Here is a 22188-nt window from a genome sequence, read left to right on the forward strand (position 1 = left end):
CTGATGTCCACTAGATGGAGCCATTCGGTTTTTTTTTTAAGTTCTCCTCACAACCTGTGCCTCTTCATTGTCTTGTAATGCCATCCAAATTCATTGGCTGACTGCCCTCCTGTGGTGACATCCTGAAACTACCACTCTTCTTATCATGCAGCTACAGTGAACAACACCGATTGTCTGCTGCTTTTGAAGAGAAATGTGACGTCAGCAGGAGTTTTGTAGGAAATTGAAAGTGAAACTGTTTCAGTGACCCCCCCCCCCCACACACACACACACACACACACACAGGGAATGTACTTGGCCAGAGGCATTTTTACTCTATGAAGGACAACAGCTGAGCTACATGAAGGTGTAGAGACTATTCTAACCAGTCGTTACAGAACCTCCTCTCATGTGAGTATTCATTATTCTACGAGCTCATTAGTAGGTAGTGGCTAGTACGCTTTAATCCTAAGCCATGTAGTGAGGAAGTCAATCAGCACATTTATGTATCCTGTGTATGGTGCCCAGCTGGGGACAGTCATTTGAACTAAAGCCTGCATAATCACTCAATAATATTATCAACACCAACAGTAGGATAGGACGTGGTTCCTCCATGTGCGGCAGCTCAAAGTGTTGACTTCTAGACACAAATCACTGTTGTTATTATTATCAGAGACTTGAAGGTGAAAGTGTTTCTGTCAGACTGGTTGTTGAAGATTGTAAAATTACAACAATACCGATTGAAAACACACTTTTTAACCACACTGCCTTCAGACAATAAAGTGCTCTATGAAGAGTCTTTAATATAAAGATGACCATGTGCCCTGATGTCCACTAGATGGAGCCATTCGGTCTTTTTTTTAAGTTCTCTTCACAACCTGTGCCTCTTCATTGTCTTGTAATGCCATCCAAATTCATTGGCTTACTGCCCTCCTGTGGTGACATCCTGAAACTACCACTCTTCTTATCATGCAGCTACAGTGAACAACACCGATTGTCTGCTGCTTCAGGCGTTTTTATACCCTTAACAGGAGAAGAGGGAGAAGATGGATGAGTGGAAGGATGGAGGGATGGAGGGAGGGATGGATGGTGGATGGATGGTGGAGGGATGGATGGATGGTGGATGGATGAATGGAAGGATGGATTGTACAGATGGGTATTTCTACTTGTTTATTCATATTGCACACTGGTCACTGTCCTTGTATTGTACTTCATGTATTCAATATTTTTTCTATAATAAAGTTCAAATATCAGTAGCAATTCAGTTTAACTTTTTACGATGACATTACAGAAATTAAGTTCAGTGCAGTTTTTAGACACTTGACTTTCTAAAATAAAACCTTTTTTAGAAAAAGACATTTTTGATTTTTTTAAAAATTTGTTCCTTTGTTCTCTCTTTGGTTTAGTAAATGGACTCATTGTTATTTAGCACCTTTCTGCCTTAGCACTCAAAGTACTGTAGAGTCTCTCATTCACCCGTTCACATATCACACACACACACACACACACACAGACACACACACACTGAGGGTGAAGCTGCCATGCAAGGAGCTGCCTGCTCATCAGGGGCACTTAGAAGCTCAGCTTCTTGCTCAAGGGCTCTTTGACATGGTCACTGGAGGGACGTGGGGATCGAACCAGAGACACTTTCATGTGCTCGACAGCCCTCTGCCTGGGAGCCATGGAGCCACATCTGCTGTATTTGACTTCATTCATTCATCCATCCATTGTCTTCCTCTTATTCCTACACATTAAGGATCATGGGGGGTGGAGCCTATCCCAGCAGCCTTCCGGCGAGAGGCGGGGTTCACCCTGGACAGGTCACCAGTCCATCGCAGGACCAACACATAGAGACAGACAACCATTCACACTCACAGTCACACCTACGGTCAATTTAGAGTATCAATCAGCCTCGTCCCCTCTTGATGTCTTTGGATGGTGGCAAGAGGCCGGTGTTGTATTTGAATTGATGTATGTAAATAATATTGTGTGTGTGTGTGTGTGTGTGTGTGTGTGTTTCTGTAAATGTGATTTACAGCCTGAACACCATGGGGAAAACCTATTCTGTATGTAATGACACTGGCTACACGTGGCACCACAACACTAAATCTGGGGTGAGTATTCACGGGATTTTCACAACTTTCACTTTCTCCAACCTAAGAAGAACCAAATGAAATGTAGAGATTGCCTTATGTGACATGGGTCCTCTTGTAATCAATCATCAAGCTGCCACTCCATCAGGCTCAAGCATCATTGCTGGTTCTAAGCAGGCTCATGGTCCTTTCTTGCCAAGCCTCACCCTTAAACCAGCAAGTGAACCTGCTCCAGGTGCTCCACCTGCTCCAGGTGCTCCACCTGCTCCAGGTGCTCCACCTGCTCCAGGTGCTCCACCTGCTCCAGGTGCTCCACCTGCTCCAGGTGCTCCACCTGCACCAGGTGCTCCACCTGCTCCAGGTGCTCCACCTGCACCAGGTGCTCCACCTGCACCAGGTGCTCCACCTGCTCCAGGTGCTCCACCTGCACCAGGTGCTCCACCTGCTCCAGGTGCTCCAGGTGCTCCAGGTGCTCCACCTGCTCCAGGTGCTCCACCTGCTCCAGGTCCTCCAGGTGCTCCACCTGCTCCAGGTGCTCCAGGTGCTCCACCTGCACCAGGTGCTCCAGCCTGTAACTGAGGCTGGTCTGGGGCCTCCATGGTGCCTCAATGTAGAGGAGCAGCAGGAGACGTTTGCTCCATGGATCCAGAAGAGGCTGGTCTCTGGTCGGTGGGGTCATGAGGGATGAGATATTAGAAACTCATCACCCAGACCAGCAGAGGAGCAGCACTGCTGCCTGAGAACCTGGAGACATGGACCACCTCTTCCCACACCTGCTCCATCTCCTCCAGACCTGCTCCACCTCCTCCACACCTGCTCCACCTCCTTATGCTCCTGCGTGCAAACATCAGATGTGCTCTCTCCTTCACCTGGAGCAATTGGAGGTCTGGGTCTGCAGGTCAGGAGTGCTCTTTTCTCCTGAGCTGAAAGTGAACACCACTGGAAAATCAACCTCGAAGTCCTGGCTCAATCTCGACTTCAGAGGGAACGACACCAGGCTCTCTGATTGGTTGAGTGATGTCACACCTGTGTGGGGTTAGGGTTAGCCTAGGGTTACACCTGGAACCCACCTGGGAATACTCAGATGTCTATTGATGGCCTCTTAGTGCCCTGGTCTGTGCTCTGATTTTGAATATCTGATCTTAACAACAAAAGGGGACTGTAATAATGCAAATCATTAGGCTTTGCTGTAGCACGTGCAGCACAGGATGAGATACGGATACAACAGCATCAGAGGGCGGGGGTGTCACCAGCCTCGCCAGATCAGGATCAGGTGGTGGTGGCGATGGCAGGGGCCAAAAAAGCACCTTTGATCTGCATTCCCCTTGCAGACTAAAACTCAACGTTACGCACCTTCGTGAAATATGACAACAGTCCACTGACTTCATTCACTTGAATTAAAGACCACCTCTGGGGGTTCTTAATGTTTGCAAGAGGGGCTGATCTCTCACAAACCAAAAAATCCCGACAGTCTCAATGATAGAGCCTTCATCTTTTGAATTTCGGACTTAAGTAGAATTCACCAGCACCTGATCGTTCTCAGTTTTTTGTTTTTCCATCCCAAAACAAAGGCCACGTCCAAGGGGGCTGCTGCCCATTTCAGAGTATCATTTTGTCAGTGATATCACCATTCCATGGGACTGACAAAATACACTGGCTGAAGTGAAACGTTTGTCACCAGTTTTTGAAAGTGCAGTAAAAAGGTCATGAACAGTGGTTTTTTTTAGTAAAAACAGTAAAATTAAAAACAGATGTGTACAATACAATTGTACATTTATACTACACAGCCAATCATAGCATTGACAGTGCTTGTGGATGTGCCCTGCCCATAGGAGCCGCGGCACCATAAAGGTTAGCTAGCTAACAACAGTTCAGCAGACTTAAGAGACGGCAACAGCAGCTCAGTGGTTGAGTGGTAAACCCTCAAAAATATTAAAAGTAAACTAATCAAAATTTCTGGTGTAATTTGATTCTTTTAACAAGCCATGTACCTTGCTATTCTCTCATCAGGTGAATTGGTGTGATACTGGTGTGTGGCCACATCGTGCACAACTAATGTTGCTCACAGACATCCTCAGTGCACTCAGGGATCTTGTGTGTCTGCCCAGACACATGAATATTAAAGGGAACACTGCTCCCATGCTAAGGGTTTTCAGGGCAGACAAGTTGCACTTCATCCTGATATGTCAGGACCTCCTGAAAGCTGCCATCACCCCATGACCCTGTTTGACATTCATGAAGCATCTGGATGGTAGAGGAGTCAACAGCACATTCCCCCTCTGATTCACACCGTACCAATCTGACAGGAAGCAGTTTGCATAGGAACCAAATGTCAGCGTCCCCTTCATCATGGCATTCTTAAGGATCAGTGCTGGGACCACTTGTCATCATCATCTATTTTCTCCTTCTTGGTAACACTCTGTGCAATTATGGAATTAACTGTTATGCTGATTACACACAAATGTATACCTCCACCAAACCTAATGCCCCCCACCACCCTCAGTGACAGTCTGCAGTCCATCAAAATCTGTAGAGCAATCCTCTCAAACTAAATAAAAGTGCTTATTTCATCCACCCCTTCAATATTTCCATTTTCTAAGCTTTATATGATCAGGAAAAAACTGATTACCATAGCTCTTTGTAATGATGAACTGGAACCCTTGAAGGAACACTGAAGAAACACTTCAGGAACAGACAAATAGCATTCAGATCCTGATTGTCTTCTCGTTGTTTCTCTGCAGGAATACAGATCTTTAGCACCTGGTGCTACTGCAGTCTTTGAGGTTGGCTACCCAATCTACCTGAGATATGAAAATCACAAAGAGGCTGATCTACAATGTGATTATGGTGGATATAAATACACTATAAGAGAATGCAGAAACAGCTCACAGTTTCAACTGCTCTGTGGAACCGAAGGACATTACCACGTGTGCCCGCATTTTGGTAAGAGGCTAAGATTGTGTCAATATTGAGAAACCAGTTTACTGCTCAATAACATCACTAACTGGTCTGCTATTTAGGTTTTTATGGTGAAGAATTTTAACAAGTATAATACAGATTAATTATTATTACTGATGGTTACATTTTTCAAGTATTGCTCACTTCTACCTGCCATTGATTTAATGTAAAATGCTGAGTCTGAGTGCATTACATTATTTCCAATTAATGCCCTTTCCAATTAATTCATGTTGATCCTACTAACAAGAGATACTCTTGCAACAGAAAAGGAGAAATGCTTACAACAGCAGAGACAAGAGCAAGAACGACTACAACAGCAGAGACGAGAGCAGCAACGATTAGAACAGCAGAGACGAGAGCAGCAACGATTAGAACAGCAGAGACGAGAGCAGCAACGATTAGAACAGCAGAGACGAGAGCAGCAACGATTAGAACAGCAGAGACGAGAGCAAGAACAACTAGAACAGCAGAGACGACAAAAGGAACATTTAGAGCAGCAGAGACGAGAGCAAGAACAACTAGAACAGCAGAGACAGGAAAAGGAACGCCAGGAGCTACTACGACAGCAGAGGCAAGAGCAACAAGAATTATGGGAACTACAGAAGCAAGAGCACAACCAAATGGTTTACATTGACCAAGGACAAGCAACCCCCACAGAACCATTGGATGAGGTGGGTTTCCTCTTGTTATCCTTAGTATCACAACTCGGGCCATAGTGTTTGGTTTGGAACTACAGCCCTTGAGACTGTCCAGTTTTACCTTTAGTTGTGGTCTTCTCATATGGACGTCAGTTGTGCTTGTGTGTTGTGGTTTCCCTGCCTGCTTCCTGTATGTGCATTATGGTCCTGCTTCCCCCACACAACCTGACTCTCCTCTGCTAAAATCCTTCAAAATCAATTCTGCACATCCTGTTTTTTTAAAGTATGTTGTCCTCCTTTTCAATGCAGCTTTCAGTGGTGGAGCAGAAGTTTGCTGACATCCTGATGGAATTTAAAATCAGTGAAGATAAAGGCCGTACAGTGGGGAAACTGGAAGACAGGATGAAGATGCTTCAGAATGAGCTAATGATTAAGTATTTTGGAGTTGATCGTGTGACCTTTTCCTCTCTGTTAGCCATAGAACGAGCATTTGGCTATGAGGATCTTACCCTCACAGAAAGACTGAATGTGGTTAAGGCTATGTTGCAGCTGCTCCAAGACGGTGTCTCTGGCAGAGAAGACTACCTGTCAGCCTCAAAAACTAAAGAGCACATCTTTTTGCTCAGTTTATTAAAACACATGCAGAAGGAAAACCCTGACCTGGCAGTCAGGATCTTATACAGCGTCACTGAGTCTGTGTCAGCTCTTACATCTGCCAGCAGAGTGCTTCTTGGACATATCCTTTTTAATGGCATCTGGACACCAGTGGAAATCTTCCTTTTTCTGCAAAGGGTTATGAAGAGGCCAAGCAGCAAAGTCACAGCTGTCCTTGAAATAGCACTGACCCACAGACTAAGCTGTTCCTCTGTTTTAAGTGCTCTCCAGGAAAGAGATCCAGCAAATGGGCTGCGGCAACAGGTGGAGAGTGAGGATGATAAAGACCTTGACACACTGATGAGTGAAATGAGGGAAGCAAACTACCCAGAGACAATATTGAACATTGTCGAAGATGTGCTTCGACATGTCAAAGACGAGCTGGCCAAACTGCCCAACAATCCAACATTAAATAAAGACCAAATCCACAAAGGAAAAAAGAGGATATGTTCACTTTATTTGGATGATCCAGACATTGCTTGTCTTCAGAAGGTGTTGCTATTTATGTCTATAGCTGTGAAGGAGTGCACAAAGGTAACAACAACAGGACTAGCAGGATGGTTCGGAATGGTCCAAGTCCAAGGCTACTTCCCCAGACTGACTCAACTAGCATCCTTACTTGTACTGCTGCTGCCACAAGCCAGAGGAGAAAAGGGCCGGCTCATAGAAATTTCCACAGGTGAAGGAAAGACTTGCATTTTAGCAATGTTTGCAGCCATACAAGCCATCCGTGGAATCAAGCCGGACATTGTGACAAGCTCTCCAGTTTTAGCAAATCGGGACCAAAAAGAATGGGAAAACTTATTTTCCAAGCTTGGTTTGACATCATCTGTTGTTCCACCAAATAAAAGGACAAATGAAAATTTTGAAGAGCTGGTTAAAGAGGCATACAGCCAGGACATAGTTTATGGCACAATAGGGACATTTGCAGCTGACACATTGAGACAGGACTTTGAGGGGCAAACAACAAGGGGGACTAGACGGTTTGAGATGGTAATTGTAGACGAAGTTGATTACATGACCTTGGACAACGGAGTCCAAATAACATTTTTGTCTCATCAGGACAGTATTTTGAGGCACATGGAACAAGTCCTTGCTGGTATTTGGGCCCGGCTGTCTGCATGTCGACCAATAGAAATGATGGACTCATGGGAGATAAATTGGATCAGTCGACCCCAGTTCTTCCACAACACTGTGGTATCTGCATTGGATGTCTCTGAATGTGAGGACTTTTCCATCGAGGACATACTGCAGCTTGGAGTGAGTCTTAAGATTTTCTCACAAAATGAGATTGATGATTTGGTAAAAGCTGATTGTAAAGGGGAAGCCCAGGATGCAAAGCAGGACTTAATGGATACCAAGCTGAAGGCACTTGAGAAAATCATGAACAAAATTGGACCTGCTGAACAATATAAACTGCTGCGAGAATTTGAGACGATAGTTGAAGGAGGTGACCTGTTTGAATACTTCTCTGTGACTGACAACAAAGCCATCACTTATGGAGAAATCTGGCATTCACAGTCGCCAAAAGACAAAGTTAAACTGCTTCTGCTTGAGAGGGGCTGCGCATGTCAAATCATGGCAGAGAATAATCTCATCTCATGGACTGTTGACTATTTAAAATCCAAAATCAAGTATTCGGATGAATGTGATCCAATGCATAGTCAGGAAATCAAAGCCTTTATTGTGATCCCATCTTTTTTGAAGGAGTACACAGAACAGCTCTTACCGCAGTTTGCTGAGAATGCGCTTAGAGCCATTGTGATGGTAGAGGGTAGGGAGTACCTGATTGAGAAAGGCCCAGAGGCTGAGGCAAAAGATGAGGATGAAAGTAAGAGCCATCAGTATGATGCCATCATACCTGTGGACTTTGTGTCCAGTGGCGTGCTACAGAAGAGCACAAAGTGGGGGGATGGCCTCCAGCAGTTTTTAGAGATGAAACATTGCCTGGCCATTTCGCCACTGACTACAGTGACAAACTACATGTCAAACATCCATTACTTTGAAAAGTATCTCAGTGGAGAAGGCATTTTTGGTGTTTCAGGGACTTTAGGAGGAGATGCAGAGAAATCCTTCCTATCTGAACACTACAAGATCAACAGCTATGTCATACCAAATCATCGGCGTAAGAAGGTGGTAGAGCTTCCTGCGGTTCAGGTGCGAGGAGGAAACAGACTGTGGATAGAGAAAGTCTGTGAAACTGCAAAGAAAGTTGCTGACGGAGGACAGGTCGTTCTTATAATATGTGAGGATGTCAAGACAGCTAATGAGCTACACGGAGAAATGCAAAAGGATCAAATGCATCCAATCACCATGTACACAGTCAGTGGGAGGCATGAGATTGAGAATCAAACATTTAGTGGAGGAAACATTATCATTGCTACAAATCTTGCTGGACGTGGGACTGACATACGTATTGACCCAAAGGTCAACACATGTGGGGGGCTCTTTGTCCTTCTGACATATGTTCCAACAAGTCAACGTGTGGAGAAGCAAGTCTTTGGGCGCACGGGTCGTAAAGGAAATCCAGGCAAGGTACAAATGATCCTCAACACAGAGCAACTTGAGTCTGCTTACCAAGGTCAGTCTGTTGACATCATCAGGCAGCTCAGAGAACAGAGCGAGCTCAACCACATAAAGCATATGGAGAGGGAGTTCCATGTGATTGACCTGAAACAAAAACTGTTCTCCACATTTTGTGGATTTTTGGATGATTTTCGAGACAAATACACTGAGAGGGAGAAGATCAATTGTGATGGCATAAACATAAACAAAGTTCCAGAATGTTTTAAAAGCTATCGGGCAAAATTTGATTATCATCCTGCTGTGACTTCACTGAAGGAGTCATGGGCTTTCTGGCTCATTCAACAGGAAGCACACATTCGAGAAGTCCGGAAGGAAACAGACATCCAGGAATTAATGGAAAATCTTCGAGGACATTTACAACAGAGAAGCTCCTCACTTCTTAAAGGGAAAAGCAGGAACTTCCATGATCATATCAAGCAGGCAGCAAGCAGAACGGACCTACACCATTGCAATAGCAGAGAATGCTATGGTGCACAGCAATACTGGCAGAATGCTGCTGAATCTGATCCATTTTTTAGTGCTGTTGCCCTGTATAACAAGGCTTATGTAACAATCAACCTTCGCAAGAAAGGTTACATGTCTGAAGGAAAAGAGTTGCTGAAGAAAGCACAGGACTTGGTGGATGTTTTTCTGTCTGAAACAACAAACACTATGATTTTCTGCAATCTCTCATCAAAGAGTGATTTTAAAATCCACCATGAAAACACTAACCTCTTGCTGCAAATGCAGGTCAGGATGAACATCTTTAAATCTTGGAAGGGTTACATTGAGAGTGCCCTGGATAAGATTGTTGAACTTCAGAAAAGTGGAGATGATGCCATCACAGAAGACTCATCGACCTTCTCTCTCCTGGAAGAGAAAGACTTTGTCACAGCAAATGAACTTAGGAAAATGTACAGTTATGGTCTGGCAATCGTATTTGAAGTAAAAAAGAAGCCTAGATTTTCCTTTGATTCTCTCATCTGCTTTTTCATCGGTGTCTTGCAAGTGCTTGGTGGCACTTTAGTCTGTGCTTTATCATTTGGTGCAGCTACAAATATTGGCTTGGGTTTAATAAGTGAGGGAGTGTCTGACATGATTAGTGGCACTATTGGGATTTTCAAGGGAAGTTTCTCCTGGGCTGACTGGGCCATTTCTAAAAGCATCAGTATCGGAGTATCTCTGGTCTGTGGTGGATTACAGTTCCTGTGGAAACATGGACTTAACGGACTGAAGAATATAAGGACATTGATCCACAGAGGAGTTAAAGGCATTGTCGGAGGCACTAGGGCTGCGCCAGTTACAGTGATGCAGGTCATCAAACATGCAGCAAAGTATACCGCTCAGGAACTAGGAACGCAAGGAGTACTTGCTGCTGTGAATTATGGTATGTATGAAGGATTCAAGGCTACTTTTAAAGAAATATTTCAGTCAGCTTTCAAGAAGAAAGTTTTATCATTAGTTAGACAAAACCAAGCCTTGGATGATGCTCTGATTCAGTTCATCAGCCAGGAAGTACCAAAGGAAGCAATCCAAGCAAAGACAGATAACTTTGAAATTGATCCTGAGTCCAAGAAGCGCCTTCACAAATCAGTTATATACATGACCACAGAAGTCATTCCACAACTGCTAACAAACCTCACAAGGGTGCACGAGGTCATTAACATTCTGCATCAAGTGGCCAACTCTGCCTTGAGAGTTCTGGAGAAAAATAAAGCATCAAATATAGTTGCAACTGTCACCGTGGCTTTGAGTGCAGCCCAGTACATGACGTCAGTCATTGAAATGTTAAAGGCTGTTCCAACAGAAGGTATCATCAATGACCAGTTTATCCCTCAGTTTTTGACAAAAATGGAATATCTGGAAAAGGATGAAGTAAAAGATGGAAGAAAAAATTTGACAGATGTGAAACGGCTGAAAGGAGATTTCATTCAGGAAATTGCAGAGTGTGTGTCCGAAGCTTTTGTTAATGCTTTTGTAGAACACCTGGCATCCATTACCTCTCGCATCACCAATTCACGGGTAAACCACAAAATTGGGAAATGTGTTAATAATGTCCTTGGCAGACAGAAAACACAGCGATTTTTCGATGATCAGAGGACAAGTTACAAACTGAGGATGGCCACGCAGGCGCCAATGGAGCCCCTGCCAAAGGCTGAAGAACAGGAACTGTTGCTCTATGCAAAGAGTCTGGACAGCTCTGGGATACCTGCCACGGCACTTCATCTTCATATTCTCACAGAAAGCAACTTGCTGGAAGGCAAAGGTATCCGCATCACTGTCACAAATGAGCAAGGAAAAGCTCTCTATGAAGAGTACTACCCAGGGAGAGGAAAATCCCATGAAGACATAACACTTCAACTGGTTAAAAGCAAAGACACATCTCAACAGTAAGCATCACATCTTTGAAATTAATCATCACACTTGAACAGCAAAGAAATGTTTGATGACTTTGATAGCATTCAATGATTAAAATTACAGATGTATAAACATGTAATAATGAATATGTATAATAAAACTAGCACTGGCTGCACAGTGGTGCAGTGGTCAGCACTGTCGCCTCACAGCAAGAAAGTTCCGAGTCTGAGTCCTGGATGGAGCATAGGGTCTTTCTTGGTGACTCTGCATGTTCACCCTGTTCCTGTGTGGGTTCTCTCTGGTACTCCAGCTTCCTCCACAGTCCAAAGACATGCCAGAGGGGACCAGGTTAATCCAGACTCTAAATTGACTGTAGGCGTGGGAGAGCCAATGGTTGTCTGTCTCTATGTGTTGGCCCTGCCATGGACTGGCGACCTGTCCAGGGTGTACCCTGCCTTTTGCCCGACAGTCACTGGCATAGGCTCCCCCCCCCCACAACTGGAAGAAAATGGATGGATGGATGGATGGAAGACTAGCATCATAGAGTTTCTATTCCACATCACAACCCTGTTGAAAGACATATTTCTGAAACCTCCAAGTCCATGGCACTTTCTGCGACTATCGACGTATCCACAACATCTTTGTTATGGCAGGCATGATTTAATTCATTCATTCATTCATTCTTCGTCTTCCACTTATTCCTTTCTATTAAGGGTTGTGGGGGGGCTGGAGCCTATCCCAGCACGTACGGGCAAGAGGCGGGGTTCACCCTGGACAGGTCACCAGTCCATCGCAGGGCCAACCTAGAGAGACAAACAACCATTCACCCTCACATTCACACCTACGGTCAATTTAGTGTATCAATCAGCCTCGTCCCCAATTGCATGTCTTTGGACGGTGGGAGGAAGCTGGAGTACCAGAGAGAACCCACACAGGAACAGGAGAACATGGAGACTCCACACAGAAAGATCCCGCGCCCGAGCCGGGACTCAAACCCGGAACCGTCTTGCTGTGAGGCCCCAGTGCTGACCACTGCACCACCGTGCAGCCCAGGCATGATTTCATCCATCATTAAACTCACCTAAACATCTTTCACAGGAACAATGGTGACCTATCAGCTGTGAACAGAAGGATCAGAGGTGAACATCAACCATACACTGGTCATTTTAGGGTTGTGCATCCAGATGGCACAACGAGCAACGTAGACTCGGAGGGCCAGAACTGCTTATTCCATGCTATTGCCCAGGCAACCACTGATGGGCACAGAGATGTCAACAATCTGAGAAAAGATGCCGCAAATCTTCGCAGGAAGTGCAGTCAAGAAGTATGAGTACTACTTCTGTTCTGCTAATCCTCCACATACACTTACAATTGATAGACCATTTGGAAAAAGTGTGTTTTCTCTGTATTGTTGTATTGTGTGTTAGCTATAGAACACTTTATATTGGGCATGTTTTCTTACTTTAATTCTGAGTTAATAAATGGTAACATTACATAATGTTGTTACTGATAATATAGGGCCTCATCAATGAAATTGATAGCTTTTTAACTGTATTCTGTAAGAAGATATGTCTGTGTAATAATCATCTCACAGAAAAAGTTCTGACAAAGATGAGGTTGGAAGTACAGCATGTCAGCTGATTATTCGTGTGGAGAGGATGTAACTTGGACCATGTGATGGGTTCTGATATCTTTGGCTGCTCTCCTCAGCTCCAACAGAATATACCACAGAACGCTGCTCTCCTGAGGCTGCACAGACAATATGAGGAGTCCTTCAAGAATCCAGGACTTTTCACCATCATTGGGGGTACAAAAGAGACAAGAGTGGAAGACACTCGAAAATTCCTGGATGCCATCAACACCAGTACTTTATCAAGGGAACAAATCGATGAAATGAGAGCCTTCCATCTTGGTATGGTGGCAGAGTACAGAGAGTAAGCGTTTATTTATCATTCCTATCGCTTTCTGTCGTTAACACAAAAATGTTAGCAGGTCAGGTTATACATGTGTATACTACCAATACTAGTGGCAGTTCCAAGAGTTCTATTATTCCAATGTCACTATGATTAAGAACACATCTGTATCTTTTCAGCCTGAAATCTGCTCGAAAGTGCAGCAACAATGAGGTGAATGCAGATCACATTCCGCCCAAAGACAGCTATTTGACAGCATTGAGGATTCTGGATGAAAAGACTGAAAGTCCAAGGTCTCATGAAGAAGACACGAATAAGCTCCAAAATCTTTATAAAGAGCTGAGGAAGGTCAAGCACAACAACCGAGGAGACACCTTACTGTGTATGGAGGTCCGCACTGAACATCACAAAGAAGCCCTCACTACTGGGAACAGTCGGGCTGCCAAGATATGCAGGTATGTGAGATTCAGACTTACCTCACTTGTAAAAGTGTTCCAGTCTTTGGAGGACCTATGAAAAATATTGGAAGTAGAGGTATTATTTTGGGCATACATACAGGATTCCAGGAGTTTAACCTGGTGAACAAGAGAATACTCTCCTTGGGGAGCAGTGCTTTGTTATTGGACTTCTGTGCACATTACAGATTGTCCATAACGAACATCATGTTCAGCATAAGGGTGTCCACATGTGCGCTTGGCACCAGGACACCCTGGACTGCAGTTAGATGATTGACTTTGTGGACTTGAGGTCTTATGTCTTGGACACTTGGGTTAAGAGAGGAGCGTAGTTGTCAACCGATCACAAACTGATGGTCAGTTGGCTACAATGGTAGGAGAGGACGCCGGCCAGGCCTGGTAGGCAAAAAAGTATTATGAGGGTCTGCTGAGACTGTCTGATGGAGTTTTCCATAAGAAGGAGTTTTAACTCCAACCTCTGGGAGATTTCCTCTGGGAACCATGTCCCAAGGGAGGCAACAGACATTGAGTCCTAGTGGGCCATATTCCATGCCTCCCTTTTTCGAAGCAGCTAATCAGAGCTGTGGCCATAAGGTGGCCAGTGCCTGTTGTGGCGTAATCTCAGAACCCACTGGTGGACACCAGTGGTGAGGGATGCCATTAAGCTGAAGGAGTCCTATCAAGCTTTTTAGGCCCATGGGACTCCAAAGACAGCCAACAAGTACTGGCAGGCGAAGCAGTATGCAGATTTTGCGGTTGCTATGGCAAAAACTCAGACATGGAAGGAGTGCGGCAAGGCCATGGAGAAAGAATGGCTTCAAAGAGATTCTTCACCACCATCAGCCATCTCAGGAAGGGGAAGGAGTGCACTCTCAACACCATGTATGGTGAAGGCGGTGTGCTGCTGACCTTGATTCGGGATGTTGTGGATCTGTGGAGGGAATATTTAAAAGACCTCCTCAATCCTACCAACACATCTTCCAGTGAGGAGCAGTGCCTAAGGAATTTAGGGTGGGCTCTCCTAACACTGTGGCTGAGGTTCCTGAGGTGGTCAAAGAGCTCATTGATGGCAGGGTCCCAGAGGTGGCTGAGATCTGCCCGGAGTGTTTCAGGGCCCTGGATGCTGTAGGGCTTCCTTAGTTGACACAACTCTGCAGCATCGTGTGGACATGGGGGGGGGGGGGGACCTCTGGATTGGAGACCAGGGTGGTTGGTTCCTCTTTTTAAAAGGCGGACCAAAGGGTGTGTTCAAATTATCAAGGGATCTCACACCTCAGCCTTCCTGGAGAGGCCTATTGGGTGGGAGGTGCATCACATAGTTGAACCTCGGATCCAGGAGGAGCACCAGGACAGTTTTTGTCCTGGTCATAAAACAGGCACAGCTGGTGTGTTGAGGGGATCCAGTTTGGTGTCTGCAGGATCAGGTCTCTGCTTTTAGAGGACGATATGGTCCTGTTGGCTTCATCAGGCCATGATTTTCAGCTCTTGCTGGATTAGTTTGCTGCAGAGTGTGAAGCAGCCATGATGAGAATCAGCACTGCCAAGTCCGAGTCCATTGTTCTAGCCTGGAAAAGGGTGCAGTGCCATCTCTGGGATGGGGATGAGACCCTGCCCTAAGTGGAGGAGTTCAAGTATCTTGAGGTCTTGTTCATGAGTGACTGAAAGATGGATCATGAGATCGACAGGTGGATTGGTGCAGCATCTACAGTGATGCGGACTCAGCATCAATCCATCGTGGTAAAGAGGGAGCTGAGCCAAAAGGAAAAGCTTGCAATTTCCTGGTCGATCTACGTACCTACCCTCAGCTCTGGGTAATGGCCGAAAGGGTGAGATCCAGGTACAAGCACCTAAAATGAGTTTCTTCTGGGGGTTGGCAGGGCTCTCCCTTAGAGACAGGGGAGGAGGTCGGAGTAGAAGTGCTGCTCCGTCACATCGAGGGGAGTCAGATGACGTGGTTCAGGCATGATGAAGTAGCCTACTTGGGCAGCTGCCCCCTGACCTGATCCCAGATAAGTAGAAGAAATTGGAGGGATGGATGGACATTAAGGAATCAAATATTGCAATATCATCCATTAGTATAAATACCTGGGACTTACAGGAAAAAGTTACAATTTGTCCAAAAATAAATCATAGACATAGATCACAAATGCCTGAAAATCATCACAAAAATCTGCTTCCTTGTTTCTGGTGACAGGAGAAAAGATGCTACAAGTTCTAGGGCTAAAGTCAGGGAAGTTGGTCCTGAACTGCATGGGAGGCTGACCAAAAAAGGAGGATGATAGAGTACAATAGAGAAGTAGAATAGAAGATAAAGATACCTCATTACTCCTGAGGGGAGTGGTCTTGTAGTCTACATCTATGTAATCATCTATGTCCATAAAAACCTGTAACAAATCAACACAAGCTATATTAGCCAGTGATGAGAACTCCGTGAATGGAATGAAATAATTTGGTGTAGGCACAAATGAGTTTGTTAAATAGTGGAGTGTATTGGGGCACTCAGTATCGTCTGAGACCACCATCTTCTTTTCCAGTTCAGTTTCATTGCTCCATCTTCTCTGACTGTGACGGAGGCTGTAGCATCTCATCTCTTACATAATACAAACACATTGTGTTTTTTGTAAGTAGAAATCCCTGCCAGGGAGTCTCCGTACGGAGACAAAGCAAATCCAAGTGGGTGAAAGACAGCATGATGGCCTTTTGGAATCACAGAAGAAGGCTTGAAGAGTTTTAGAGTATTTCTGTTAGACCTGCCTTCACCAGGCTACCAGAATCAGCACAAGAGGAGACAGTTTGTCCACACAAGGAGCTCAAGCTTTAAACAAATGAGGTTTATTGGTGTACAATGGTCATGGTTTCTCTGAGGTACAACAAACAAGTAAGACACTGAAAACGCACGGGTGCAAAAACTAAAATTTGGAAAAACCCTAAAATCTAAACACGGGCAGCACTATAAGCTGAAAGAACGATAACAAAGGGCGACCACCAGACGAACTCTGGGGGGAAACAAGAATTTGGAGAGGAAAATAAATCAAGGCTGAGGAATCAGCGAGCCAAATTAGAAGAGGAAAGGAAATCCAAAAAGTCAGCACTCACCTGCTATAATCCGGAAAATAACTAACAAAAATACCACAGAAAAACTGGGTCTTCTGGCTCACCCCAGTGGCTCAGGAAAAAGGTGGAGTGAAATCACACTTAGAAAAAAGTTCACTCAACGAGGAGTGCTCTCTACTCGGACTAGAAAAAAATGTAACAATGAAAAACTAGAAATCAGCGACGAGGCAGCGAACTTGGAAAAAAACTTACAAATTGAACGGAAAGTGAGCAGGTCAGGACGACGAACGCTATTTAATATTCTGGCAACACAGAAACGACCAGCTCAGACTTATAGACCCCGGAGGGTCATCAGTGAAATGGCTTCAGCTGGTGTTTCCCGTGTGCCGCAGAATGACTGACAGAGGAAGCAGCCAATCACCAACCAACAGGGGCGGAACTTGGGGCTAGGCAGAGAGAGTGAGTTAGACACAGGAATGCTGGATCATAACAATGTATTGAATAAGAGTTTCTGTGAAAGTCAGAGCATCACTTTCGTCAAATGTATGTATGGAGGCAGTGAGAGTGAATAATCTGGGAAAAATCTCAATTCTCATTGTAATTTTATGGGTCAAAATTGGGAAAAAAATAATGACTGTTTTTATGATTAAAGTTGAAAACCCACTGAGTGACTGCCCCACTGCCTGAACTATGGGGCCCCACATGACACTTCAAACAAAGCACAACATCAGTCTGATCTCCATATTAAATGTATAGCAGCATGATTTACTCACTTGGGCTGTTTTTTTCCCCCCACGTATGCAGGAGGGAGATCGCTAAAGGCTTAGCTAAGGGCGACATGGAGGAAACCCTGAAGAAGATGTTCATAGTGTCTCATCCTACAACTTCACGGTCTCTCAAGCAGGATGCAGGTAACCACAACTATGATTCATAGTCATGTGCAAGAAAATCACAAACAGGACTTGTGACATGGCACAGCCCTGAACTTGAACACAACTTCTCTTTAGGACGTACACAGATTGGAGGGCCATGAGCTTCCAGCTTTCAGGCTCCTCTCCTGTGAAACCATCAGTCCTTCTCAGATCTGAGAGGGGACACCATCCCTGCATTTAAGAGTGGCCTTCATTTGCTTTTGATAAAGCTTCGAGTTCGAGCTGTTTCAGGCTTGACTTAAACCATCCCCTAATGGTAGTGTATGTGCCGACTGGCAAAGACTTGCCATTAGTCAGTGGGTTTCTCTCTCCCTTCCTTTCACCTCTTGCAGGTATTTCTGCCTTCAGAGCAGTAGACCCACAACCCACAACATTCAATATGACTTTGCTGTGTTCTCTTCCCACCTGACTCTTTTTCTTTTCACAGGTATGAAATCCAAGACCACCAGCCACAGTGCAGACTACTATGAAGTGGGCTTCAGGCTGATGATAGAAAAACACTATGATAAAGGCATCATTGACACCAGTGAGAGGGACCGTCTTGTTTCATGGGTTAACGATGGGAGCTACAAGAGCCCAAACACTCAAGAGTACCAGTCATTCAAAAGAGCACTTTCTCGATCACAAAATGCTGAATAAGATCTGAGCCATGGAAGCAGCAGTTGATGGAATGCATAGGGACATTTGCAGGGAAAAAAGTAAAAAGAAGACTAAGTTTCAGACAAGGACACACATTTGAATTTATTTAATGTCAAAGCTATTCTAGGGCTGCATGGTGGTGCAGTGGTTAGCACTGTAGCCTTACAGCAAGAAGGTTCTGGGTTCGAGTCCCGGCTCGGGCGCGGGATCTTTCTGTGTGGAGTTTGAATGTTCTCCCTGTTCTTGTGTGGGTTCTCTCTGGTACTCCAGCTTCCTCCACAGTCCAAAGACATCAAGAGGGGACGAGGCTGACTGATACTCTAAATTGACCGTAGGTATGAATGTGAGTGTGACTGGTTGTTTGTCTCTGTGTGTTGGCCCTGCGATGGACTGGGGACCTGTCCAGGGTGTAACCCGTCTCTCGACCGTTGATGCTGGGATAGGCTCTAATCATAATTAACCCTTACCAAACCAAGAACATCTACTTGCCTCTTTATCAAGGCTTCCTGTCATCGTCTCCTGCTCCCCCTGACCAAGGATGTTGTATGAATGTTTTATTTTCGTGTCTGGACGTTGGCAAAAACCATCCTATATGGGATAATACAAACACATTATATTTAAACAAAAAATAAGGTACACTTTCTGGAAAGTCATGGCTACAATTACTTTTCCAGATATCAAAAACACATGGACACATGCACAGCCACTGATTGTTACCTAGGTACAGAGAGAGGGTCCAGAGGTCCAGACGACACCATTTTATCACCAGAGACGGTTCTACATCAAGATAATTCTTCTGTAAATTCTCTAAACAAGACATGGAAAAACTCGTCCTTGCATTTATTCTTAGGAGGCTAGATTATTGTAATGGTGTCTTGACAGGTCTCAGTAAAAAATCAATCAAGCACCTGCAGCTCATCCAGAATGCTGCCGCCAGAGTCCTGACCAACACTAAGAAAATGGACCACATTACACCTGTCCTTAAATCACTGCACTGGCTCCCTGTGTGTCAAAGGATTGAGTTCAACATCCTGTTACTGGTCTATCAGTCACAGAATGGGCTTGGGCCTAAATACATGTCAGAGCTGCTGGCTGGGTATGAAGCATCCAGACCCCTCAGGTCATCAGGGACAGGTCTACTCAGCGTCCCCAGGGTCAGAACCAAGAAGGGTGAAGCTGCTTTCAGCTTCTGTGGTCCACACCAGTGGAACAAACTCCCTGAACCTCTGACTGCGTGTTCACACTGGACGCGAACGCGAATTTCGCCTGCCCGAGTAGCGAGTATTTCCGGCAACGTTTCCTTCTGCCATTTCACCATGAATATTCACAGAACTGTTGTGTTGTACCTGCCGTGGAAGGCAGAAATACACCAGAAAACTAAACGCCGTCGTATCTGGGTTATCAACACCATCTAGAGGCGAGCTCAGCTCAGTGAATTGAACCACTCGGTGAACCGAGCTCCTCCAAGGGCTCCGTCTGCATAACCTCCGCTTCAAGCGGTATTTTCGGATGACGACTGGCCAGTTTGACGACCTGCTAGCTAGGATCGGTGACAGAATGTAACGAATGGATACCACTTTATTCAACCGGTTCTTGTAATTTTTACACGTAGTGTCATATAGCACCGGGTTTCCACACATAGCCACATCAACTTGTCCGCCATCTTGTCAGTCACAGCCAGTCAGTCAGTCAGTCAGCCATGACGTCGGGACATCCTCAACGCTGATTGACTGTCTTGATGTGAATTTTTCTCCAAAGTTCAATATTTTCACCTTGTGCGAATGGCAAATATTTCACCTCGCGAATTTCGTGGCACGAATATTTCGCCTCGCGAATTTCACTCATTCGCGCCGCCAGACTGAAAATTCGCGTAATTCGCGCGTTCAAATAGACTTTGAATAGAAACTGTTCACGCAAATTTGCATTCGGTGGAAACACACAGTAAGGGGGGCACAAACTGTAAGCTCATTTAAATCAGGGCTGGAAACACTGCTGTTTCCTGCAGCCTTCTGACAGTGTATTGATTTGGTATTGATGGATTGATCTAATATTGATTTGTCTGCTGTCAGATTGATTTTAAACTTTTATTGATTTGAAATGACTTTTGAATGTTCTAATTCACTTACTTAATTTTAAACTCTTGAGAACTTTCAGTTCTCCCTCTACCTCTGTAAAGCACTCTGAATTGCCCTGTGGATAAAAGGTCCTACACAAAGAAATTTTCCTTTGCAAAAAGAAAAAAAAAAAGTCGGCAAAAAAGTTGACCAAAGTCTGGTGCTTTTTCAGTTTTCAGTCAGTGAGTAATGTTCTATTCATTTATGTAACTCTATCTCACATTGATACACAGAGTTGTTTTGAATCTTTTCAATCATGTGACCATCATCATAACAGCTGTTGACCTTGTTTGAACTAGTTGGTGGTGCTAAATATCGCCAGCTTGCTAACATTAACTAGCTCATGTTAGCTAGCTAGCTAATATTATTTTCTAATTTCAGGCCTAAATTTGAGATTGACTGTTAAAATTGTTCACCTCACCTTTGTAACACAAGGTTTTGTATTGATGATGTCATTGTAACTGCCTTTCTGATTCTTTTCATCAATTAAATGTTAGCTAGCCTGCCCTTGCAGTGTATTCCATCCATAGACATACAGTATATACATACACTAGATGCCACATTGACTGCTGAGGCTCGCTACAGCAGCGTGCCTACAGGGCGGCCATCTTGGAACAGGGCTACTTGCTCCTACAGTGCATCCAGAGACATTTACATGTGTATCAATGATTACATATCTGGAGGAATGGTGTTTCTACACAATAAAAGTGATATTTAACTGCTCAGTTGTCATGCTATTGACACCAGGTGTGTACAGAGACCAGTTTGGCTCAGTGGCTTTCTTGTGCTTGCACTCTGGTATTTGAGTGAGGTGAGTTGTGCAATGTGGTGGAGCCTAATTTTGGGGAACCCAGACACCACTAGTTTTAGTAGGTTTGAATGGTGGTTGTCAATGGCAGATTGTGTGTCTCCAGTATGTCCCCAAGCAAAAACACATCATCCGTGCCAGTCTCCTCACGGACCACATGCATGACTGCTGACATTTTGGGAACTGGCTCTGAGTGGACCTGGCCAATCACCCGCTCTGCTGCCCGCACCACCTTGACTGTGCCTTCAGTTGGAATCATAGGCCCACCATTATGTCTGAGCACAAGTAGGTGGTAGCTCTCATCATGTGAAGAGTGTATGGCGTCTGTCACCAGGCTGGCACTGCACACATCACAAGAGTCCTTTTTAGAACCCTCTGAACCACAAACCCTGTGATAAAGACCAAAGCATTGTCCACAAGACCACCAAAGCCTGTGGGAAGGGAGTTTGTCTGCAGTTTCAGCAGAGGAGATCTCAACAGCAGACGGAGAGGCTGTGTCATCCTGTGCTGCCACGTTGCCTTGCCCACTTGGTGAGACACCACACCGGACCATCAGATGCTGGAAGATGCCCTGGAACTGTCCGGCAGAGGGATTGCTGTTCCAGCCCCCTGAAGGGAAAAAAACAACACCCACACACTACAATTGCACCACAGAACTTCACTTCTTGTTTTATAAAGGCTGTAAAATGTGAACCTTACCTGGTGCTCTGATGGATTAAAGGTTCTTTACAGCTCTGAATCAAAGGCAAATTTATTTGTATAGCACCATTCATACACAGGGCAATTCATAGTGCTTTACAGAGAGAATGAGAAATTGAAAGTTAGAATCAGTTTAAAATCGAAAACATGAATTAAAACATTCAAAAATCATTTAAAATCAATTTGACAGCAGACAAATCAATATTAGATCAATCATCAATACCAAATCACCCAGATCAATCCCAAATCAATACTATCAGAAGGCTGCAGTAAACAGCAGTGTTTTCAGCCCTGATTTAAATGAGCTGACAGTTTGTGCCCCCCTCAGA

The 22188-nt window shown here is 44.7% G+C and overlaps 1 protein-coding gene across 1 annotated transcript; it reads left to right on the forward strand.

Moving 5' to 3' along the window:
* The first annotated feature begins 266 nt into the window (after nucleotides 1-266).
* On the forward strand, nucleotides 267-21995 carry LOC147270368 (uncharacterized). The gene is made up of 10 exons (XM_086186853.1): nucleotides 267-390; nucleotides 2018-2093; nucleotides 4814-5015; nucleotides 5295-5701; nucleotides 5978-11277; nucleotides 12344-12569; nucleotides 12956-13179; nucleotides 13338-13613; nucleotides 17472-17578; nucleotides 18027-21995. Exons 2-10 carry the CDS (start codon nucleotides 2028-2030, stop codon nucleotides 18236-18238), a joined length of 7020 nt encoding a protein of 2339 aa, XP_086042979.1. The 5' UTR covers nucleotides 267-390; nucleotides 2018-2027; the 3' UTR covers nucleotides 18239-21995.
* Nucleotides 21996-22188: the final 193 nt, after the last annotated feature.

The sequence above is a fragment of the Aulostomus chinensis genome, chromosome 1, assembly GCF_037954235.1.
Source record: "Aulostomus chinensis isolate RoL2024-O1b breed Wild chromosome 1, RoL_Achi_v1.0, whole genome shotgun sequence".
Taxonomy (NCBI): Eukaryota; Metazoa; Chordata; class Actinopteri; order Syngnathiformes; family Aulostomidae; genus Aulostomus; species Aulostomus chinensis.